Source organism: Anomaloglossus baeobatrachus, chromosome 8, assembly GCF_048569485.1.
Source record: "Anomaloglossus baeobatrachus isolate aAnoBae1 chromosome 8, aAnoBae1.hap1, whole genome shotgun sequence".
Taxonomy (NCBI): Eukaryota; Metazoa; Chordata; class Amphibia; order Anura; family Aromobatidae; genus Anomaloglossus; species Anomaloglossus baeobatrachus.
Window position 1 is genome coordinate 87,864,527 of NC_134360.1, and position 22,391 is coordinate 87,886,917.

General features: G+C 42.2%; 1 protein-coding gene across 1 annotated transcript in view; it reads left to right on the plus strand.

Annotated features, from left to right (window-relative positions):
- DMC1 (DNA meiotic recombinase 1) overlaps positions 1–22,391 on the plus strand; it is a 179,680-nt gene that overhangs the window by 102,528 nt on the left and 54,761 nt on the right. The window contains exons 8-9 of the mRNA XM_075320887.1: positions 7,029–7,101; positions 14,132–14,223. Of these exons, the coding sequence (XP_075177002.1) occupies positions 7,029–7,101; positions 14,132–14,223 (165 nt within the window). The remainder of the gene's footprint in view (positions 1–7,028; positions 7,102–14,131; positions 14,224–22,391) is intronic.

Consider the following 22,391-nt stretch of genomic DNA (forward strand, 5'->3'; position numbering starts at 1 on the left):
AGATTCTGGATGAGAGAAAAGTCGCAGCATGCTGCAATTGTCTGCGAGAGCCGTGTCACCCGCACCCATACAAGTCTATGGGTACGAGTGAAACATCGGACTGCACTTGGATGACATCCGAGTGTAGTCCAATAATCGCATCCCCTGACAATGGAGGAGATGGGGAGATTAATCCCTCCCTCTCCTCTCCTGCCCTCTCCGCAGCTCCAGGATCTGGTCCTAGTCGCATGACACTAGGCTCACGCTGGCAGCACAGTGGGAGCCAAGGGTTATTAGCATATCACATCGGATGCCATACTTTCTTGTGAATCCAGCCTTACCTAGTTTCGTCTGCACACTCTGGTACCCCACATGTGGTCAGAGACCTCTGTTTGGACAAATGGGAGAGCTCAGAAGGGAAGAAACAACATTTGAATTTTTGAACGCAAATTTGTCTGAAATAGATTGCGGACACCATGTTGCATTTGAAGGGCCCCTAAGGTGCCTAAACAGCGGAAACCGCCCACAAGTGACCCTATTTTGGAAACTAAACCCCTGAAGGATTTTATTCAGGAGTACTGTGACAATTTGAATTCACTGGTACTACATAGAATTTGTTAACATTAGGTTGTCATATTGAAAATGTTAATTTATTTCACAGAAATGTGGATTTATCCCAAAATGTTTAACTTTTGCAAGCCGTAACATGAAAAAGTGGACACACAGTTTGTCCAAACAAAAGCTTTTGACTACATATGGTCTATCGCTTGGCTCAGAAGTGGGTAACAAACAGCAGGGATTGGAAAGGAAGGAATGCTATTTAAATATTGCAGCAGAAATTTGGCTGAAATAGTTTGCAGGCACCATGTCGCATTTGCAGCGCCCATGAGGTACTATAACATCAGAAACTGCAGAACCCATAGGTGCCTCAATGAACTTTTTAAAATGTGGATGTCAAAATGATAGTTACATTTTTTTCATCTAAAATGTTATTTTATCACCAAATTTGTAATTTTGATAATGGATAATAGGAGAAAACTGACCCCATATTTGGTTATGAAGTTTGTCCTGAACACAGTGATACCCCATATGTGGTCAAAAACTAATGTTTGGGCACATGACAGGGCTCGGAAAGCCAACAGTACTATTTAATTTTGAGAACAAAAACTTGGACAGCGTGTTGCATTTGTAGAGCCCCTGAGAAGCCAAAAATGCAGAAACACCCTCATGTGACCCCATTTAACAAGCTAAATCCTATAATGAATTTATCTATTGGTGTGATGGGCATTTTTAACCCACAAACCACACAGAATTTTATTAGATTGGGCTGTGAAAATGGAAAACAGGGTTTTTCTGCTTAATTTTTACATTAGCCTCAAAGTTTTAACCCCTTCACTACCTGGTGAGTTTCCGGTTTTCTTTTTTTCCTCCCTGTCTTCCAAGAGAAAAGCAATTGTGTATATTGCCCACAGATAAATTATAACATTTTAGTGATCTAGCTCGAGCTTGTCTCTTTAACCTGTGAATTGTCTCTGGTACCTTTTGATATTTTGCACCTTTGTTTGTTGTAGATCCTTCACAGGTTTTGTTTCAATACAATTTTCTACATTTTTGCCCCTTTGATAATTGTATTGGTTTTTGAAAGTAGGGAGGTCTCTCTCTGCAATCTGCAGACACCTTTTCCTTCCTCTGTCCTCGGGTTGCAGTTGCTTACCGTATTTTTCGGACTATAAGACTCACCGGACCATAAGACGCAGCCTGGTTTTAGAGGAGGAAAATAGAAAAATAAAATTTTAAGCAAAAAATGTGGTCATGACACACTTATGGGGCGAGAATCTGCTGCTGACACTGTTATGGGGTAATGTCCTGCTCATATACTCCCAAGCCTGCTCATATACTCCCCAGCCTGCTCATATACTCCCCATGCTGCTCATATACCCCCATCCGGCTATATACCCTCATCCTGCTCATATACTCTCCATGCTGCTCATAATATACCCTAATACTGCTATATACCCTCATGCTGCTCATATTCTCCCCATGCTGCTCATATACTCCCGATGCTGCTCATATACTCCCGATGCTGCTCATATACTCCCCATGCTGCTCATATACTCCCCATGCTGTTATATACCCTCATCCTGCTCATATACTCCCCATGCTGCTCATAATATACCCCTATCCTGCTATATGCCCTCATCCTGGTGTATGGCCGCATCCTGTGGCACATAAAAAAAATAAACTTTCATACTCACCTTACCTCACCTCACTCCCTGCAGCACCGCTCCTCTTACCGTCTATGTCAGCGGCAGCACCTCTGAGTGGAGCCGTCCCCGTTCCCCTGCAGCATCGCGATGTCCTCCGGTGGTTTGTGCCGGCAGCTGCGTGTGGACACGTGCGCACAGTGATGACGTCATCGCTGTGCACGGCGCTAGTCTCCACGCAAGTCAGCTGACCGGCACAGACAGGAGATCGTGATGCTGCAGGGGAACGATGAGTAATGTGTACTGATTCACTGCCCCCCGCACTGATGATGATGCACGGGGGGCAGTGAATACAGCCGCACATGATCACTCCAGGCTGCAGTTGCCAGGGGTGATCATGCGGGCTGACTGTTTATCCCTCGCCCATCATCCCGCCCACCTGTCAGCGCCGGCTTCAGCGCTGAGAGATGGGCGGGAGGATGGGCGTGCATATTAAATGAGCAGGCCCACGTGGTCACTGCAGGCTGCTACAGCCTACTCGTGCCCCCGATGACCCGCTCCACCGCAGCACCCACATTCCCCGCAGCCACAGTCAGACCATAAGATGCACCCCCCCACTTTCCCTCAACATTTGGAGGAAAAAAAGTGCGTCTTATGGTCCGAAAAATATGGTATATGTATGTGTGTGTTCTAATTTTTTAGTGGTGATATTAAAAGTTATATTTTAGATTGTTAATTACACACCTTGTCATTACCTTTGCCCGGCTTGTTATTATTATTAATGTCTTTCATGAGCCAAAACTTTTTCATTTTTTCGTCAATATAGCCATATGAGGGCTTGTTTTTTGCAGGACAAGTTAAAATGAATGGTATTACTCAAAATTACGCCACATATTGTACTAGAAAAAATCCAAATGCTGTGAAATTGCAAAAAAAAAATAAATTGCAATTCCACAATTATTTTCTTTTTAATTTATTTATCATGTTCTCTATTTAAAAAAAACTCACTTAGCAGTATGATTCCCCAGGTCAGTATGTGTTCATAGATACCAAATATCTATAGTTTTTTTTAAATTTGTGGTGAAAAAAAATTCTGAAATTTGTCCAAAAAAAGTATTGCGCTTTTGTCTCCATTTTCTAAGACCCAGAGCGTTCTCATTTTTCGGGATCTATGGCTGAGTGATGGTTTATTTTTTGCATCCGGAGCTGTATACTGTATATACTCGGCTTATACTAGGGTCAGCCTATACCCGAGTCCCCTATTTTACCACAAAAAACTGGGAAAACGTATTGACTCGAGTAGAAGCCCAGGGAGGGAAATAAAGCAGCTACTGGGAAGTTTGAAAAATAAAAATAGTTCCTAATAAAATGTAATGTGCCCCATCCTTGTCCCCCCTTGTAGTAATGTGCCCCATCTTTCGTGCTCCTTGCTTGGGCCTTCTAGTAATGTGCCCATTGTTTAGCAATGTCCTCTTTAGTAATGTGCCCATTGTTTAATAATGTCCTCCTACCGGTCACCTTCTTGTCCCATCTTATGCCGTTGTTTACAAACACAATAAAAATTATTCTCACCTCTCCTCCGTTTCCTCAGTGTCCTCAGCTGTGTCTTGCTGACCACAGGCACATAGACCCCTCTGTGATCGCGTCTGATGCACGGGGCTGTTATCTGCCATCAGGGCTTTACTGCAGCTGAATGCTTTACGGCGGCGGTGCCGCAAAGCATTCAACTGCTGTAAAGCGCTGACAGCAGCGGCGGCTCTGTGCACCCAACGAAATCATCAAGGGGTACTGCCGCCGCTGTAAAGCATTCAACTGCAGTAAAGCGCAGACAGCAGCCCCGTGCATCGGACGCAATCACAGAGGGGTCTATATGCCTGCGATCTGCCAGAAGAAGCTTAGGGCACCGCTGAAACGGAGTAGAGGTGAGAATAATTTGTTGTGGGAGCTTCACCCGAGTATAAGCCGAAGGGGGCATTTTCAGCAGAAAAAAATGGGCTAAAAAACTTGGCTTCTACTTGAATATATACAGTATATCATTTTTGAGTAGATGCAATGTTTTTGATTGCCTCTTATTGCAATGTTGCAGCGACCAAATAAAACATTAATTCTGGCGTTTTTCATTTTTTTCTCGTTATGCTGTGTACCAATCAGATTAACTTATTTTTTTTATTCTATAGATCGGGCATTTCTGGTCCCAGTGATACCAAATATGTGTATTTGTTTTTATTTTTTTTTTACGGTTTTATTTTCATTTGGGAAAAAGCGGGGTGAGTTGAACTTTTGTGTTTTTTTTTTTTTTTTTTATTTTTTCATATTTTTCAGACTTTTTTTTTACACTGTTTATTGTTTTTACTAGTCCCTTTAGACTTGAAGCTAACACAATCCGATCGCTTCTACTGTACAAAGCAGTGACTCAGCATTGTTCTGTACAACAGAAATGCTGATCTCCTGTGAATAATGGTGCTCAGCTGGTGTTCACAGGAACTACATCATGGCAGTAACAGGGGCATCATATGACCCCTGATTTTCATGACAATGCATCAGCTTGCCGTGATCACATCACGGGGCCGACGATGGCGGCAGGGAATGGCGTACTTTTTAAATAAAAAATAGTGGCATGAAGAGCACAAATCACGAAGATTCGGTCACTGTCCAAATATTTCTGGCCTTAACTGTATGTATATGTGTTCTTGTTCTAAGGGAGTAGGGGACATTTCTGCTTGTGGAGAGTGCCAAGACTGTGTAAGGAGACTTATAGTCTATGCAATATGCAAATATCATTTTTAAAAAAGAAATTCCCAGAGAAGCATTTTATCGGAAGTCTCCTAATGCCGGCTTGGCACTCTCCACATAGAAAAAGATTCCCCTTTAAACTCAATGTCAGAGACCTTTCACCCAGCCTAATCAGATCTCCTGCTTTGCACTAATCAGGGACAAACGCCTCAAAATACATGTTTGCAAATGGAGTTTCTGGTTCGGCTTATTATCACGCCATGTGGCAAGGTTTGTTAAAGGGCCAATATTTACTTTTAGGATTGCTACATCCAGTAGATGGTGCTAGAGTTCGTCGTTTTCCTCCCTGAAGAGGCTATTTATGTTGAAGAGGGCCTTTCCATCAAATACTTAATTAACCACTTGACATAGGGGATTGTGGGAAGTATGTCCAATGAAATCAATTCGCCTTACATAACCAGTGTTCAGATATATCCAAGATGGATCTGCCCCAATGACATCATAGACCCGTCCATCAGCATCACCGCAGATCCGGCCGATGACGTCATAGATCCGCCCATCAGCATCACTGCAGATCCACCCGATGATGTCATAGACCCGCCCATCAGCATCACCGCAGATACGCCTCGATGATGTCATAGATCCGCCCATCAGCATCACTGCAGATCCACCCCAATGATGTCATAGACCCACCCATCAGCATCACAGATCCGCCCATTGGTTAACCCATGGACTGTCCCACAATGGGCATATCTAAACATGCCTACGCCCCTAGCCTATATAAGATGCCGCATGACTAATAACTCTCGGGGGCCATTACTTTGATCGAGGGAAGATTTCACATCTGACTGTGTGTGTATGGTGTTGAATTCTTGCATGTATTTGATTTACTTTAATTAGGTCAGCAGCGGGCAACTCATGAACATTTCTAGAAGTTCACCCTAACATTTGCATATATGAGTATATCACATGTCGGGTGTTGATGTATGGTTCAAGCTCAGAAGCTGCGCCTCCTCTATATACTACAAATGCTTTCTGTGTTATACAGCAGGCACTTTAACAATTTTGATTAATCTTCTTTGACCTCTAGTTATTTGCAGACAGAGGCAGTTAAAGAGTGATCATCATTTTAATTGTTATTTAATAAAGAAATGGACAAAGTATTTGCACTTGATCAGATAAAAAAATCCTTAAATTGTAACCTTTGTTTAAATTTTTCTATCATAATGCACATGAAAATAAGCAATTTTGTAATATATTGTATGAGACAAATTAGTTTCTTTCTCCTGGAGTTTTATATTACCGTGATAGGAGATAGCAGTTGTTTTTTATAAGAGTCTATGCAGGATGGAAGAGGGAGACAGACTTCTGCCTGTGGCTTCTCCTCCCCTCCCTTCTATAATAGAATCTTGTCAGTAGCAACTGTCATCTCCTCAGGAATATAATAATCTGTATTCACTGAAGACAGATTTACACGGAAATTGAGAATTTTGAGAATGAATTATCAGTAAAATCAAATTTGTCTGATATAGCTATATTACAACATTTATTTTTTTCATGCGTACTATTGATTTATTAAATAAAAATTAAAACAATGGTTACACATTGAGAATTCTTATCCGATGGGTTACAAATACTTTGTTCATCGCTCAGCCACACATGCTGTGCAATCTTGGACCATTGAGCTATGGTAGCCAGTGGCCTACTGAACACCCCCGTCATCACCATGTTTGTCCTCTTAAAAAGCCTAGTATGTGAGTAGGCTTAATAGTAGATCAGTAAATTTACAATATATTGAAATGCTAAAGTAAATTATTATATTGTAGAAGCAATCGCAAGTAAACATTTGCTCTATCAGGAAGGCATTAAGACACGCAAGTATCTTTTTTTTGTTGCGTAGTCAAATAACGTAGTAGGCTGTGCAAATTGGTTAAAAAAAAAATAAAAAGTATATTGACAAAAACTTGGTAACCTATGTAAATTGTATATATTTTTTGTAGAAAATATAAATAAATGCATCAAATGTATAGGCCAAATATTATGTGAAATAGAGCCTTTGATATAACGCCATCCCTATAGTCATATACTAATGTCCTATCTTGATTGTCCTAGTGACTGCGCAGCTTTCTGGACACAATGGATACTCTGGAGGGAAGGTCATATTTGTGGACACTGAAAACACATTGAATCCTTTTCAGCTATTTATCAATTTTATTACTCCTTTTAGCATTTTTTGCATGTTTTAATATTTATATATAATAAAATTATTCATTGTGAATATGCATTAAAGCGGTGCTTTAAAATCTAAGCCCCCTGCCCCCGTGTCTTATACTCACCTTCTGGCAGTTTTCTCTTCTGTTGCCGCCGCTTCAATTGGTCTCCTGTGATTTGTGACCTGTCTGTGATCTCCAGTGTGTCATGGAGCGTGTCGGAGTCTATGAAAGCCTTGACCTGGCCTCGTTGTGGCTCTCATAGACTTGTATTAGGAGCTTTTGATGTAACTTCTGATTTCTGATCAGTCAGAAGTTACTGTCACAAGATGGCTCTGTGGGACCGGAGCGGCTCAAAATAAGGTAAAGCCACTGGAAGGTGAGTATATGATGGGGCTTAGATTTAAAGCGACACTCCAGTGCTAAAGAAACTACTGGTGCAGTGCTTTAAAACAGGCACTTGTATCTCCTCTTTCATTTTCAAACTTGATGTAGTAAAATAAATTTGGAATCTGAAAGGTTGCTTGACTTACACATTTTGAGAGAATATTTTTTTGTGTAGGAATTTAAAATAAATTCCTATCATATGATTGGTTGTAAATGCACTTCTTTCCAGGTTTACATGAAAATGATACATGACATAATAGCTGTGCCTATGGAAGTACAATCCAAGGAAGAGCTACTGTATGTATAATGTTTAGGCTGTACAAATCTTTTTCGGTCCATGAAAAAAATCTCCTCTCTGCAGTGCCTCATTGAACAACATTGGTCCTACTATTGTTAGTTTTTTTCACAAACAGCGCTCAGACCAAAAATATGCTGTAGGTCTATAAGAGCCGTGTTCTGAGACTCAAAGACTTAGGCCGGCTTCACACTTGCGATTAACTCGCACGAGTGCAATGCGAGAAAATCTCGCATTGCACTCAGATCAATGTTAATCAATGAGGCAGCTCCCATCTGCTATTTTTTTCTCAATCCAGATCGGACTGAGAAAAAAATCGCAGCATGCTGCGTTTTGGTGAGTTTATCGCGCGTGTCTCCCCAAGGAAACTATGGGTGTGTGGAAAAAAACGGATGTCACACGGACGGCACACACACCATCCTAGGGACATGCGTTTTCTAAATACATTTATCGCATGTTGCAGAAAACACTGGAAATGAGTGAGGTCTGTCGATATCGGTCAATTTCTATCTCTGTCAGTCGGTCTGTCTCTCTCTCTGTCGGTCTCTCTGTCTCCCTGTCGTCGGTCTCTATCTGTCTCTGTCTGTCTATTCCTCTCCCCCCTTCTCTCATACTCACCGATCCCCGAGCACCGGCGCTGCACGGCTGTCACAAAGCTCCGGCGGCTTTTCCTCTTTTGAAAAATCCGGCCGCTCATTATTCCATCTAGTATTCACTGCTTTCCCCGCCCACCGGCGCCTATGATTGGTTGCAGTTACACACGCCCCCACGTTGAGTGACAGCTGTCTCACTGCAACCAATCACAGCCGCCAGTGGGCGGGTCTATATCATGCAGTAAATTAAATAATTAAAAAAAAACAGCTTGCGGTTCCCCCCAATTTTCATACCAGCCAGGGTAAAGCCATACAGCTTGGAGGCTGGTATTGTCAGGATGGGGAGCGCCACGTTATGGGGAGCCCCCCACCCTAAAAATATCAGCCAGCAGCCGCCCGGAATTGCCGCATCCATTAGATGCGACAGTCCCGGGACTGTACCCGGCTCATCCCGAATTGCCCTGGTGCGGTGGCAGTCGGGGTAATAAGGAGTTAATGGCAGCAGCCCATAGCTGCCACTAAGTCCTAAATTAATCATGGCAGGCGTCTCCCCGAGATACCTTCCATGATTAACCTGTAAGTTAAAGAAAATAAAGACATGCAACCAAAAATCCTTTATTTGAAATAAATGACAAAAAAACCCACCATCTTTCACCACTTTATTCAAGTCCCCAAATACCCTTCCGGGTCCGACGTAATCCACAGAGGTCCCACAACGCTTTCAGCTCTGCTACATCAGAAGCTGACAGAGAGCGGTCACAGACCATGACCACTCTCTGTGAGCTCCCCGAAGCGACTGAAGTGAGTTGCGCTATCAGCGGTGCCGTCACTCAGGTTACCCGCGGCCATAGATCTCAGCTGGAGGACTTCAGCTGTGGCTGCGGGTAACCTCAGTTACGGCACCGCTGATAGCGGAGATCACTTCAATCACTCAGGGGATTTGCGGTCACCGGTGAGACCTTCACCAGTGACCGAAAATCAGGCCACGACACACAGACAGAGCTGCGGGATGACAATGAAGTCAGGTGAAGTTCATCCGACTTAATTCTGATCGTGTGGCTCTGCCTGTGTCTGCTGTCAGCGGCCATGTAGCAAAGCTGAATGGCAGATGACATAGCTGCTGAGAATAAAAACGATAACATATGCATCAAACACTGATTGCACACGGACTACAATCAATTGAAAAATCACACAATCGCATTGCTGTTGCATTGCACACTGATCACGACTTGAACAGAGCTCATGCTACTTTCTAGCATGAGACTCGGTCCGATTTTACACGCACAAGTGTGATTCCAGCCTAACTTTGAGAATTGGCTTCCAATCTGCACAGCAAACACTGGTGTGATCCTGCTGGTTATAACTGCAGTCACATGGTGCAGAAGAGGATTGGATTGGCGATGGAACGGCAAAAGTCGGCGACTGGGAAGTATTTTACTACACACAAGGAACAATTATTACTCATAGCTAACCGCTGAGGAAATGAAAAATATAAAGCTGGAGTGGTAATTCAGTGATGCATACAGTATGTTATACTAATAAGCATGCCAGATGGTCTGCTTGCCTAAAGTATTATTTTAGTCAATCTAACCCCTTAAGGACAAGTCTAACTGGGCCTTAATCTATATGAAGTGAAAGCTGCACACCAAATTCAGAGAAATATGAACAAGCAAAACTGCTTTATAATACATAAGGAATGAAATATACAATTAGCCATATGAAAAATGGAAAAAAATTGAAATGTGACATTGCATAACTGCTGAGGATTATTTGAAAAAAGAAAAAAAAAAAAGATATTTTTTAGCTAATGTATTGATCAATTCATTACTGCCCCATAACCAGCTTCACGGTAATCTCTTATTTATGGGGTCCCTAACCAAATGTTACCTCTATATGCGGTTAAAACCTGCTTGTGTGCATGGGTACCTAACCAAATGTTACCTCTATATGCGGTTAAAACCTGCTTGTGTGCATGGGTACCTAACCAAATGTTACCTCTATATGCGGTTAAAACCTGCTTGTGTGCATGGGTACCTAACCAAATGTTACCTCTATGTGCGGTTGAAACCTGCTTGTGTATGGGAAGCAAGGGACCTGGCTATATAGGACATTGAATAAACATGGCTAAAGGGCGGGACTGGGTTCTCAGACAGAAAAAACTGCATAAGGCTGGAGTCACACTTGTGATTAACTCGCACAAGTGCAATGTGAGAAAATCATTACAGTCAGACCAATGTTAATCAATGATGCAGCTCCCATCTGCTATTTTTTTCTCAGTCCAAATCGGACAGGTCCAATAGCTCGTTCCCATTTTTCCTTTGCGTTTACTGGACAACTCCGGTGCACCAGATATAATAGATCCCAATATAAACGAGAGATCACTCCCGCTGAGCCTCTAGAGGTTGCTATGCGTTGCATGACTTTGTTCTACTCCAATGTTCTACCCGTAATAGAGGTTTCTGCCTCAGTTGCAAGTACTTATAAAACTCCGAATTCTGGATCCCAAACTCCGTTTGCAACTGAGGGAAGCCTCTGAGTTGGCCCCCCTCCACAATATGTTTGAATCTATTTATCCCCCTCAAAGCCCAGCTCCCAAACCCCTCTAAACGATGCAAGTTAGGTAACCATGGAGTTTTCCATAGAAAGGTATATTGGGAAATTCCCTGAATGTCTTGTAGTTTTTTAGTTTTATCTCAAAGTTTTTGGATTAGTAGTAGGGTTGGGCAACTATTAGCAGCAGCTCCGAAGCCTCCTGCCTCTAGAACCTCGTGTAGACTAGTGGACTGAAAATATTGTTGTAGAATCATATACTGTGCCTCCTGTGTGTATGTGAGTTACTTTTTATTCTGGATAATTGTATTTTTTTTTCTAACTTTTGTTTTTTAAACACTTAGGCCTTGTTTGCACGTACCTACTGAATATTCTGCAGCGATTTGACAGCACATGTGCGCTTCAAATCGCTGCAGAAAAACTGCATAATGGATGCATTTTTCCTGTAGAAAAAAAAGCCGATTTCATGCGCTATGGCTGCTGCCCCCACCATAGACAGAAAGGGATCTGAATTCAAATAATTGACATGCTGCTTTTATGAACGCACGGATTTGGGTCAAAATTTTAGCATCCAAATTGCAGCGTTCAAAAAAGCAACGTGAGCACTTATCATGCACAATCTACACAGATTGTGCTGGGGATGGAGGACGCATGCATCTACGCTGCAGTGCAATATGCAGCGTAAATGCATGTAATTACGCAACGTGCTCACATGCCCTAAGGCTACATTCGCAAGGTGAGCTTTTGATGTAGCGGAATTTCTTTAGCATTTCTACACCTATTATATAAATATAGGTTACTTGCATTTTTTACATTCTAGCAGAGTGGATGGAATTTACAGAAATCTCCTGCTCAAACTGCAAAAGGCTGGAGTCACACTTGCGATTAACTCGCATGAGTGCAATGCGAGAAAATCTCGCATTGCACTCGGGCCAATGTTAATCAATGAGGCAGCTCAGATCTGCTATTTTTTTTCTCAGTCCAAATCAGACTGAGAAAAAAATCGCAGCATGCTGCGTTTTAGTGAGTTTCTCACGCGAGTCTCTTCAATGCAAGTCTATGGGTGCGTGAAAAAAAACTGATGTCACACGGACGGCACACGGACCATCCTAGTGACATCCGTTTTTCTCAATAGATTTCTATCATGTAGCAGAGAACACTGTAAATGCTCCTGTACATAACAGTACATGAGTAGCAGCTGCTGAGGGTAAAAACTGATTGCACACTGACAGCACACTGATGAAAAGTGAGAAGAAATCGTCCTACTTTCTGGCATGAGAATCGGACCGATTTTACACTCGCAAGTGTGATTCCAGCCAAACACTACGTTTGACACAGAGAAAATATGCAGCATCAAAAACCTACTAAAAGTTGAATCTGGGAACACAGCTTTGGGCTCCCTTCACATGTCTGTTGAAAAAAATGCACATTGCACAGTCCGTTTTGTCCATCCATGTAACCATCCGTATGTACTCGTGTGTTGTGTGTTTGTGACCCCTACTGGAAAATAAACGCATGGCACTGAAATGAATGTTTTTTTTTTTATGTGTTAAAGATGTGCAAAGATAGATAGAGATGGATAGATGGATTATAGATAGATATTAGATACTTAGCTGCATAGTATGTACAGCTATTTAGTCAAATAAATAAATACATGATAAAAAAAAAACAAAAAAACATGGTGCTTCCCATATTTTTGATAACCAGCGCAGGCAAAGCAGACAGCTGCTTTCTGCAACCCACAGCTCTCTGCTGAACCTTGGCGGGTTATCAAAAACAGATTGGATCCCACTCCGTTTTTAAATTATTTATTTTTTTATAAAGGGTAAAGCAGACAGCTGGGGGCCGATATTATCAGGCTGGGAAGGCCAATGGTTATTTGGCCCTTCCCAGTCTTAAAATAGCAGCCAGAAGATGCTCCAGAAGTGGAGCATCCATTAAATTATTTTTTTTAAGAAATTGGTGAATGAGGGCTAGATTTGGGGGAGAAGCTTAAAATAAAATATGTTTTTGTGTTTTTTTTCTCTTTACATCTACTGGGTTAATAATGGGGGTGCCTGATAGACACCTCTCCATTGTTAATGCCAGGTCTTGATGCTAGCTGTCATTACACAGTTGGCATCAATCCCAAAAGTACTACCCTGATTGCCTGTCTCCGATTTCCCTGGTATGGTAGCAAAGTGCTAGAATTGGTGCATCTAATGTAATGCACCACTTCTGGGGTGGCTACGGGCTTCTATTTTTAGGCTGGTAAGGGCCCAATAACCATAGGCCTTCCCACCCTGATAATACCAGCTCCCAGCTGTCTGTTTTACCTTGGATGGTTATCAAAAATAGGATGGACCCCACTCTGTTTTCTAAAAATTAAGTAAATAATTTAAAAAACAGCTTGGTGTTCCCTCTATTTTTGATAACCAGCCAAGGTACAGCTGACAGCTAAGGGTTGCAGCCCGTAGCTGTCTGCTCTACTTGTGTTTGTTATCAAAAATAGGGGGTCCCCACGCCAATGTTTTCATTTAATTTGGCTAAATAGCTGGACAAGCTACCTATCTACCTATTTAATCTATCTTCCTATTTATCTATCTTTTTCCTTCTGTCTATTTATCTTTGCATACCTTTAACACATAAAAAATATTTATTTCAGTGTCATGCGTTTATTTACGGTACATGTCACATGGATGCAATCTGTGTGCTGTTCATATTTTAACTGTGTTGCCGGGAAAAACTAACATGTCTCCGACTGGATCACCTGGACATGTGAAGATCAACACATGATCAACATAATGAGAATGCCTTTGAATGTGTCTCTAGTACGTGTGAAAACGGGCATCACACGTAATGGAGACATGGACGTATGACGGGGTCTTACGTAGAATTTATCCTGTAAGTGGACCAGGAGACTACTTTAAGAAGGTAGCACAGATGTTCTGATTCAGGGAAATCTGGATAGGGAAATCCCCATACCAGTCTAAGAAAAAACAAACATATTGTTGGCATCTTCATATGCAAATTCACAATGCTAAATTAATTTTTGTATTGGTATGATTGCATGCTACAGAATGTGTAAGCATTATAGTATTCAAACAGTTGTCATAATATATTCTTCTTATCCTACTATTTCATATGGTATTATAAAATTAACATTTTCTAGAAACAATCATTCCTTAATAATGTCTTTAGCCGCCCAGATCGTCTTCGAGATATAGCTGATCGATTTGGAGTGGACCATGATGCAATGCTCGACAATGTGTTATATGCCCGAGCTTATACAAGTAAGTGATAAGACACAATTTTCCCTGTTGATAAGCAATGCATGAGTTTGCACCATACCTAATAAATATATATATATATATATATATATATATATATATATATATATATATATAAATAAAATATAGTATAAGACCATATAAAATATTGTCCAATTTTCATCCTGAAAAATAGATGATTTTTCGTTTGTATTGTCATCCGTACAACACATTGACATCCCATGATCGCATCGGGCATATTGATGAGGGTTCAGAACAGAGCGTCCACCTGTCAGCGGATGTTAAATACTATCAAAGACTGACAACTGCATTTAACAGGATAACAGCCGTGTGCTTTAGTGACAGATGAAGGCTGAATGATTCAGCCTTCATTTGCAGGGAAAGACGCGGGCTCGGCGTGCGAGCCCACATCAAAGGCAGGGAAATTACTCATGATGTGCATAGCTCGTCATTAAAGAGTTAAATGAAAGGGGGAAAGAACACATCAAAAACTGGTTTATTTTATCCAGCATTTTTTAGCGGCAACACTCCAGTAATTGCATTATATTTTTCTTTTGCAAATATTGAAAGTGTTCACATACCTTTAGAAAGGATTCACACACATCATATTCACTGGAGATCAAAATTAGAGCACAATGTATGATCACTTGCTTTTCTCAGCAATAATGTCATCTACATTGATGAACATTTGAAGGTTTTTTGTAAGGGGTGCAGCACCATGCCACTAGAACAGTGTTTTACAAAAGATCCAAAGTTTATCAACCTAAAAGCTTTATTTTGCCCAAAATGTGATGATCATAATTACAAAACAGCAATGACTGTAGGACAGAGAAAGATTATAACTAAATTTTCTGAAGGTAACAACAGTCACCAATCAATAGGACGTGTACAGGCCTTTGCTTTGAATGACTTCGGCACACCTGCGGCCACAGGACATCACTGGTCTCTCATACTACTCTGGTGGGATTTTGGTCCACTCTTTTTTCCAGTCTGTTCCACAGTTCTTTGACTGCTGTGGGTTTCTTGGCCATAACTTTGTCACCAAGGATCTTCCAGAGGTTTTCTATTGGGTTTAGATCAGGACTCTGGGCTGCGGTCATTTCATTGTTTCAATGATTTCTTTTTCAAGGAACTGATTTACCCATTTTGCTGAGTGACAGGGGCATTGTCCTGCATAAAAATTGCTGGCTGATTGAGTGATGAACACAAGTAAGGAACCTCGTGTTGTTGAGGAGGGTCCTGATACACACGTTCACTCTGCCATGTAGCTGTATGAGAGGTCCAACTCCTGCTGCAGAAAACATTCCTCAAACCATGACACTTCCTGCACCACCTTTCACTGACTTCTTAACACACTTTGGGTTCAGTCTTTCCCCCGTTTGTCGATGAACATAATGTTTCCCATCAGACCCAAATAAATTAAACTTGCTTTCATCACTAAAATGAACTGTGGACCAATTCTCTGTCCACACAACATGCTCCTCACCAAAGGTGATTCTAGCCTTTTGATTCTTTCTGCTAATGGGAGGTTTGGTCACTGCAGATTGGGCTTTTCAGTCCAAATGCTTAAATGTTGTGACACTGTATGAGAAGACAGATCCTTACCCTGTTTAGTGCTGAACTGGTGAGCAATTCCAGCTACAGTGTTGAAACGATTACCCATGGAGATTCTCCATATTATGCTGCCCTCTCTTGCAAAGGTGACGATCTTTCTTGAGGGACATGAAAGAGTTTATATTGGAAAGATGCAATATTCTTAAAATCACACTCTTTGAACAACCAGCTTCTCTTGCTATGGCTAATAGGGTCACCCCTTTGGCCTTCATCTGGACAACCTGCTGCCGGAGGGTTTTAGTCACTTTGGAACAGCACATTATTTTTACAAAGTCAGTGCAAACTGGAAAGTTAAGCAGCCAGTTACATAGGGTTTGACAGATAATTAAGGAAATTAGCACCAGGTGCCAGAGTAAGACCAATAACTTGCAGGTATCTGAAAGTGTTCTCTAATTTTGATGTGCTTTTTCACATTTATCTCATTTACATTTTTATTATGTGCTTTTGAAAAAAATAAATTTATGAAATAAGCTTAAAATACTGCTAGTTTACTCATGTTATGATTAGTGTTGTACCACCTCCCTAGTGTTCGGTTCGGTTCGTCGAATGGTGGCTTAGTTCAGCGAACGTTCGACGAACACCTTCGAACCCCATTGAAAACAATGGCAGGCAAACACAAACACATGGAAACACATTATACATGTACACATACAGTTAGTAAACATTGCCATTATACTTACAGGTCCCCGCGACGCGTCCTGCACTCTGTCTCCCGCCGCTTCTCCTTTCGATCATCGCTGCGTCCTCCCGGTAACCAGCACTGATGATAGGACCTTCTGTGACGTCGTCATAGCATGTGACCAGTCACGTGTGTATTATCTCATTGGCAACAGACTGGTCACATGGCTAGACGTCATGCTAGGTCCTGTCAGTGCATCTCTCCGGTACACGGTGCTCATTTGAGCATTTCCGTGTACCGGTGAGATGCGGCGCCGGGAATCAGGTGATCGGAGATCACCGTTGCTATAGTAACCCGCCTGTCAGGTTGCTATTGCAATGGTGGCAGCGGTGACGTCACCGCTTACAACCTGCAGCCTCTGCTCACTCACTGAGTGATTAGACTGCACGGGAGCAGCAGCGTCTTCCTCCTATGCAGTGTTGTCTGATGTAGCAGAGCTGCATGGGTTGAAGGAGAAAGATGACAGAAGACCAGGATCATGGAGGGGTGAGAGGGAGTAATAAACATGGAGTCTCTCAGTGTGTCTGTGTATTTATTTCTATTAAAGTATTTTTTCTCTGTGTGGTGGCTTTTTTTAACCCTTTATTGGAGATTCTTAATGGCCGGGTCACACTTGCCTGACTTTAAGAATCTCTGGCTTAATACTAGCTAGTAAAACTAATCTAGTATTAACCCATTATTACCCAGCGAGCCACATGCCACCAGGGCAGCTGGAAGAGTTGGATACAGCGCCAGATGATGGTGCTTCTATGAAAGCGCCATTTTCTGGGGTGGCTGCGGACTGCAATTCGCAGCAGAGGGGCCCAGAAACCTTGGGCCAATCTATACTGCGTATTCTAATCCCCAGCTGCCTAGTTCTACCTGGCTGGACACAAAAATGGGCGAAGCCCAAGGCCTTTTTTTTTTAATTTCATGAAATTCATGAAATAATTAAAAAAAGAGCATCCCTATATTTATATTTCCCAGCTGGGTACAAATAGGCAGCTGGGTGTTGGGGGCAGCCGTACCTGCCTGCTGTACCTGGCTAGCATACAAAAATATGGCAAAGCCCATGTCATTTTTTGATGGGCAAAAAACTCCTGCATACAGTCCTGGATGGAGTATGCTGAGCCTTGTAGTTCTGCAGCTGCTGCTGCTCTCCTGCATACACTAGTGAATGGAGCATGCTGAGCCTTGTCGTTCTGCTCCCCCTGTCTCTCCCTCCAGCATACAGTCCTGGATGCAGCATGCTGAACCTTGTAGCTCTGCAGCTGCTGTCTGCTCTCCTGCATACACTAGTGGATAAAGTATGCTGAGCCTTGCAGTTCTGCTCCCCCTGCCTCTCTCTCCAGCATACAGTCCTGGATGGAGGATACTGAGGCTTGTAGTTCTGCAGCTGCTGTCTGCTCTCCTCCATACAGACAGACAGCAGCTGCAGAACTACAAGGCTCAGCATACTCCATCCAGGACTGTATGCAGAAGTTTTTTGCCCCCCCCCCCAAAAAATTTACGTGGGCTTCGCCATGTTTTGTATGCAAGCCAGGTACAGCAGGCAGCTACGGGCTGCCCCCAACCCCCAGCTGCCTATTTGTACCCGGCTGGGAACCAAAAATATAGGGAAGCTCTTTTTTTTTTAATTATTTCATGAATTTCATGAAATAATTAAAAAAAAAAATGACGTGGGCTTCGCCCAATTTTTGAGTCCAGCCAGGTACAACTAGGCAGCTGGGAATTGGAATCTTTCTGGGCACCCCTGCTGCGAATTGCAGTCTGCAGCCGCCCCAGAAAATGGCACTTTCATAGAAGCGCCATCTTCTGGCGCTGTATCCAACTCTTCCAGCTGCCCTGGTTCGGGTGGCTCGCTGGGTAATAATGGGGTTAGGGCTAGCTGTATATTATCAACTGGCCCTAAGCCCGAAATTCATGGTGTCACACCAATATTAAACATGGCTACCATGAATTTCTAGTACAGATAAAAAAAACAACACACAGAAAAATATTTTTAGTAGAAATAAAACACAGCACAATTAGTGACTCCATCTTTATTGAAATAAAGAACCCCCCTCCGCAGTAATCCTGGGTCAAGGGTCCTGCGCCGTCCAATCCGGGTCCAGTATCGTCTGATCGGTTTGCTGGAAGGCAAAGCGATGAGATGATGTGTCAGGTTCAAGGGCATGAATCACATGACACAGCAGCTGATTGTATAAAAACCGTTTATACAAATCAGCTGATGCATCAGTGCAAAAAAAACCAACTACACACTTCTGTGCAGACTCCTGTCCGACAACAGCAGCTAATAGTTTAGCCGGCCGGTAAAAAGCTGGCCTCACCGCTCGACTTATAGTGTCAGCTGATTCCGTCAGGTGACCGCATCAGCTGATCATCGCCAGGTCTGAGAGAGAAAAGAGAGAAAAAAGAAGAGAGAGAAGAGGAGAGAGGAGAGAAAAAGAGAGAGAAAGAGAGAAAAAGAGAGAAAGCAGCCTCATTCCGTTAACTATTCCGATTTTAGAGGTGTGTCCCACGGCTCACAGCTGATGTCCGGCTCCTCCCCTCAGTGCATAATTAAATTAAATTATAATTATAAATAAATAATAATTATAATTTAAAATTTTAAATAAATTAAATTAAAATCTTTACCGGGACGGCCAGGACTCAAACTCGTGAACTAATTCTCCTTAGGCGGCAGCTGTAACCCATTGAGCCACTGTCTGTAATGAAAAGCATAGGCAGATTTGGTAATCTTGACCTCTGTATTGCAGTAGAGAATCCAGAACTGCCTGAGCGAAGTCTCCGGTGACAGCACGGCTCACTTCAGTTGCTGTGTGGAACTGACACAGAGCGCTCGTGTTCTACGGCGCTCTCTATCAGCTTCATGTAGCAGAGCTGAAACGTCATGTGGATTACTTCGGACCTGGATTGTTGTTTGGGGATTAATAAAGAGGTAAATGAGGGTTTTTTTTTGTCTTTTATTCCAAATAAAGGAATTTTCGTTGTGTGTGTTTATTTACTTTCACTTACAGGTTAATCATGGAAGGTATCTCAGGGAGACGCCTGCAATGATTAACCTAACCTTATTACCCCGATTGCCACCGCACCTGGGCAATTCGGGATGAGCCAGGTAGAGTCCCGGGACTGTTGCATCTAATAGATGCAGCAATTCCGGGCGGCTGCTGGCTGATATTGTTAGGGTGGGGGGCTCCCCATAACGTGGCACTCCCCATCCTGGCAATACCAGCCTCCAGCCGTGTGGCTTTATGTTGGCTAGTATCAAAATTGGGGGGAACCACAGTTTTTTTTATTTATTTATTTTACTGCACGATATAGACCCGCCCGACGCCGGCTGTGATTGGTTGCAGTGAGACAGCTGTCACTCATCGTGGGGGCATGTCTGACTGCAACCAATCATGGGTGCCGGTGGGCGGGGAAAGCAGGGAAACCAGATTGAATAATGAGCGGCAGCCATTTTCAAAAGAGGAAAAGCCGCCGGAGCTTTGTGACAGCCGTGCAGCGCCGCAACCGTGATCGGTGAGTAGGAAAAAGAGAGGGATTGTGCTGGGGATGCAGGACGCATGCAGATACGCAATGTGCGCACATAGCCTTACTGTGAAAAGCCACGCTTTTGGTGATCGAACCGTTACACAGGTCTGCGACTAAAAAGCTGTTTGATTATTTTCATCTAATTTCCATGTATTTTGGTGTGCTGAAAATGAAAAAAATATTGAAAAAAATCCTGGACATCAGGTTTGCCACAAGATGCAAAATTCTCTTCAAATTTAGTAAATTTTTCATAATTTTTTTTTAGGGTTTTGAAAGTCAAAATTACTATTAATTAATTCACATCAATGAATTGAAGATATATAATGCAAAAAAAATATAACTTTCAAAGAAAAGAACTTTCAGAGTGAGCTAATGAAACCAGCATCAACATTTTGCAAGCTGAATGAGCAGGCTCTGACATGCCCGGGCTTGTTTCAATTGTTTTATCTTTGTTCTCGTCTGTTCACACTTTTTAATCTCAGTTCGTGTTAGCTCTTCATATTCAACCGTGTTTCCCAAACTTAGCATTATGGCTCAGCGGAAGTGTATTAATTCGCCTGATAGTTTCTGTTACATTTGTGGTGAATATACAGTGTTGAAGCAACAGCTGAATATTACAGACTTTGTGAAAAAAGTATACTTCGCATATCTTGAACTAAAGCTTGGAGATCAAGCTACAGCTTGGGCGCCTCATAAAGTGTGAAAACGGTGTGTTGAGGACCACCGAAATTGGTTCAAGGGTAAGAAAAAAGCTTTACGTTATGGGATTCCTATGATATGGTGAGAGCAAAAGAACCATTGTGATGATTGTTACTTTTGTTCATGCGATGTGAAAGGGTATAGTTCTAAATGGAAGCATTCCATTTCATACCCCAATATTCACTCAGCAATTCGTCCCATCCCCCATGGCACAGATATACCAGTACCCAAGGCCCCTGCTACCTTGGAAGAGATAACTATGTCCGATGAAGGTGGAGTCATAACATACCTGAACCAGATGAATCAAGTTCTGACTTTGAAGATGATACAAGACCAAAATTGTTTTCCCAGGAGGAGATGAATGATTTTGTATGAGACTTAAATCTTCCCAAAGATGCCGCTGAGTTACTCAGCTCAAGGCTTAAAAGGAAGAATTAATTATTCCCAGGAGTGTCTTTTTCATGGTTCAGACATCGTGAAGACGAGTTAGTTCCTTACTTTGCCCAGGAAGATAAGTTGGTTTATTGCATCGATGTCAAAGGTTTAATGGGTCAATTCAAAATCCAATATGATTCAGCGCAATGGCCTCTTTTTATAGATTCTTCAAAAAGAAGTCTCAAAGCAGTTTTACTCCACAACTGCGGTTTTTATGCTTCCATCCCTGTAGGTCATTCCGTAGACCTCAAGGAAACCTACGAGAACTTGGAATTGGTTCTTCGTAAACTTAATTATGAAGACCACGGTTGGCAAGTGTGCTGGGATTTGAAAGTCTTGTGCATGCTGCTCGGGCAATAAGCTGGGTATACCAAATACTCTTGTTTTCTGTGTCTATGGAACAGTCGAGACCGACAAAATCACTGGACCAAAAAGAATTGGCAGCCGAGGGTGCTCACAATTGGTGGAAAAAATGTCCTCCGAGAAACTTTGGTTCCTCCCCATAAAGTTCTTCTACCACTTCTCCACATCAAATTGTGATTGATGTAGCAATTCGTAAAATCACTTCCAAAAGATGGAGAATGCTTCAAATACTTGGTCGCCAAGTTTCCAGGCCTCTCGGAGGCAAAATTGAAGGAACGTGTGTTCGTCGGACCAAACATTAGAAGGCTTATAGCTGATCAAGAGTTTATCAATACCATGACGCATCCTCAAAAAGAAAGGTGGATTGCATTTAAAGAGGTCGTAGAGAAATTTTTAGGCAATAACAAAGACCCTGACTACAAACAAATTGTCGGACAAATGCTGAAAGCATTTCAAGCTTTAGGTTGCCTGATGAGTTTGAAAGTGCATTTCCTCCATTCTCTCCTTGACAACTTTCCTGAAAATTTGGGAGCTGTGAGTGAAGAGCAAGGTGAACGATTTCACCAAGACATTAAAGAGATGGAAAGAAGATACCAGGGAAGATGGAGCATTACAATGATGGCAGACTACTGTTGGGCGCTTCAGAGAGACATTACAGATGCTACTCACAAGCGTAAATGTACCAAGAGAAGCCTCACAGGGAAGAATCGATTTTAGTGTGTGTTAGTGAGCTCATTGCAGTTAAAAACATGATTTTCATGAAACATTTGTAATAAAAAATTAATTTTATGAGTCTATTTTAATTTATTTTGAGGTATTGTCTTATTTAACATAGTTACTTAAATTGTCAGAAAACGTGATGTCC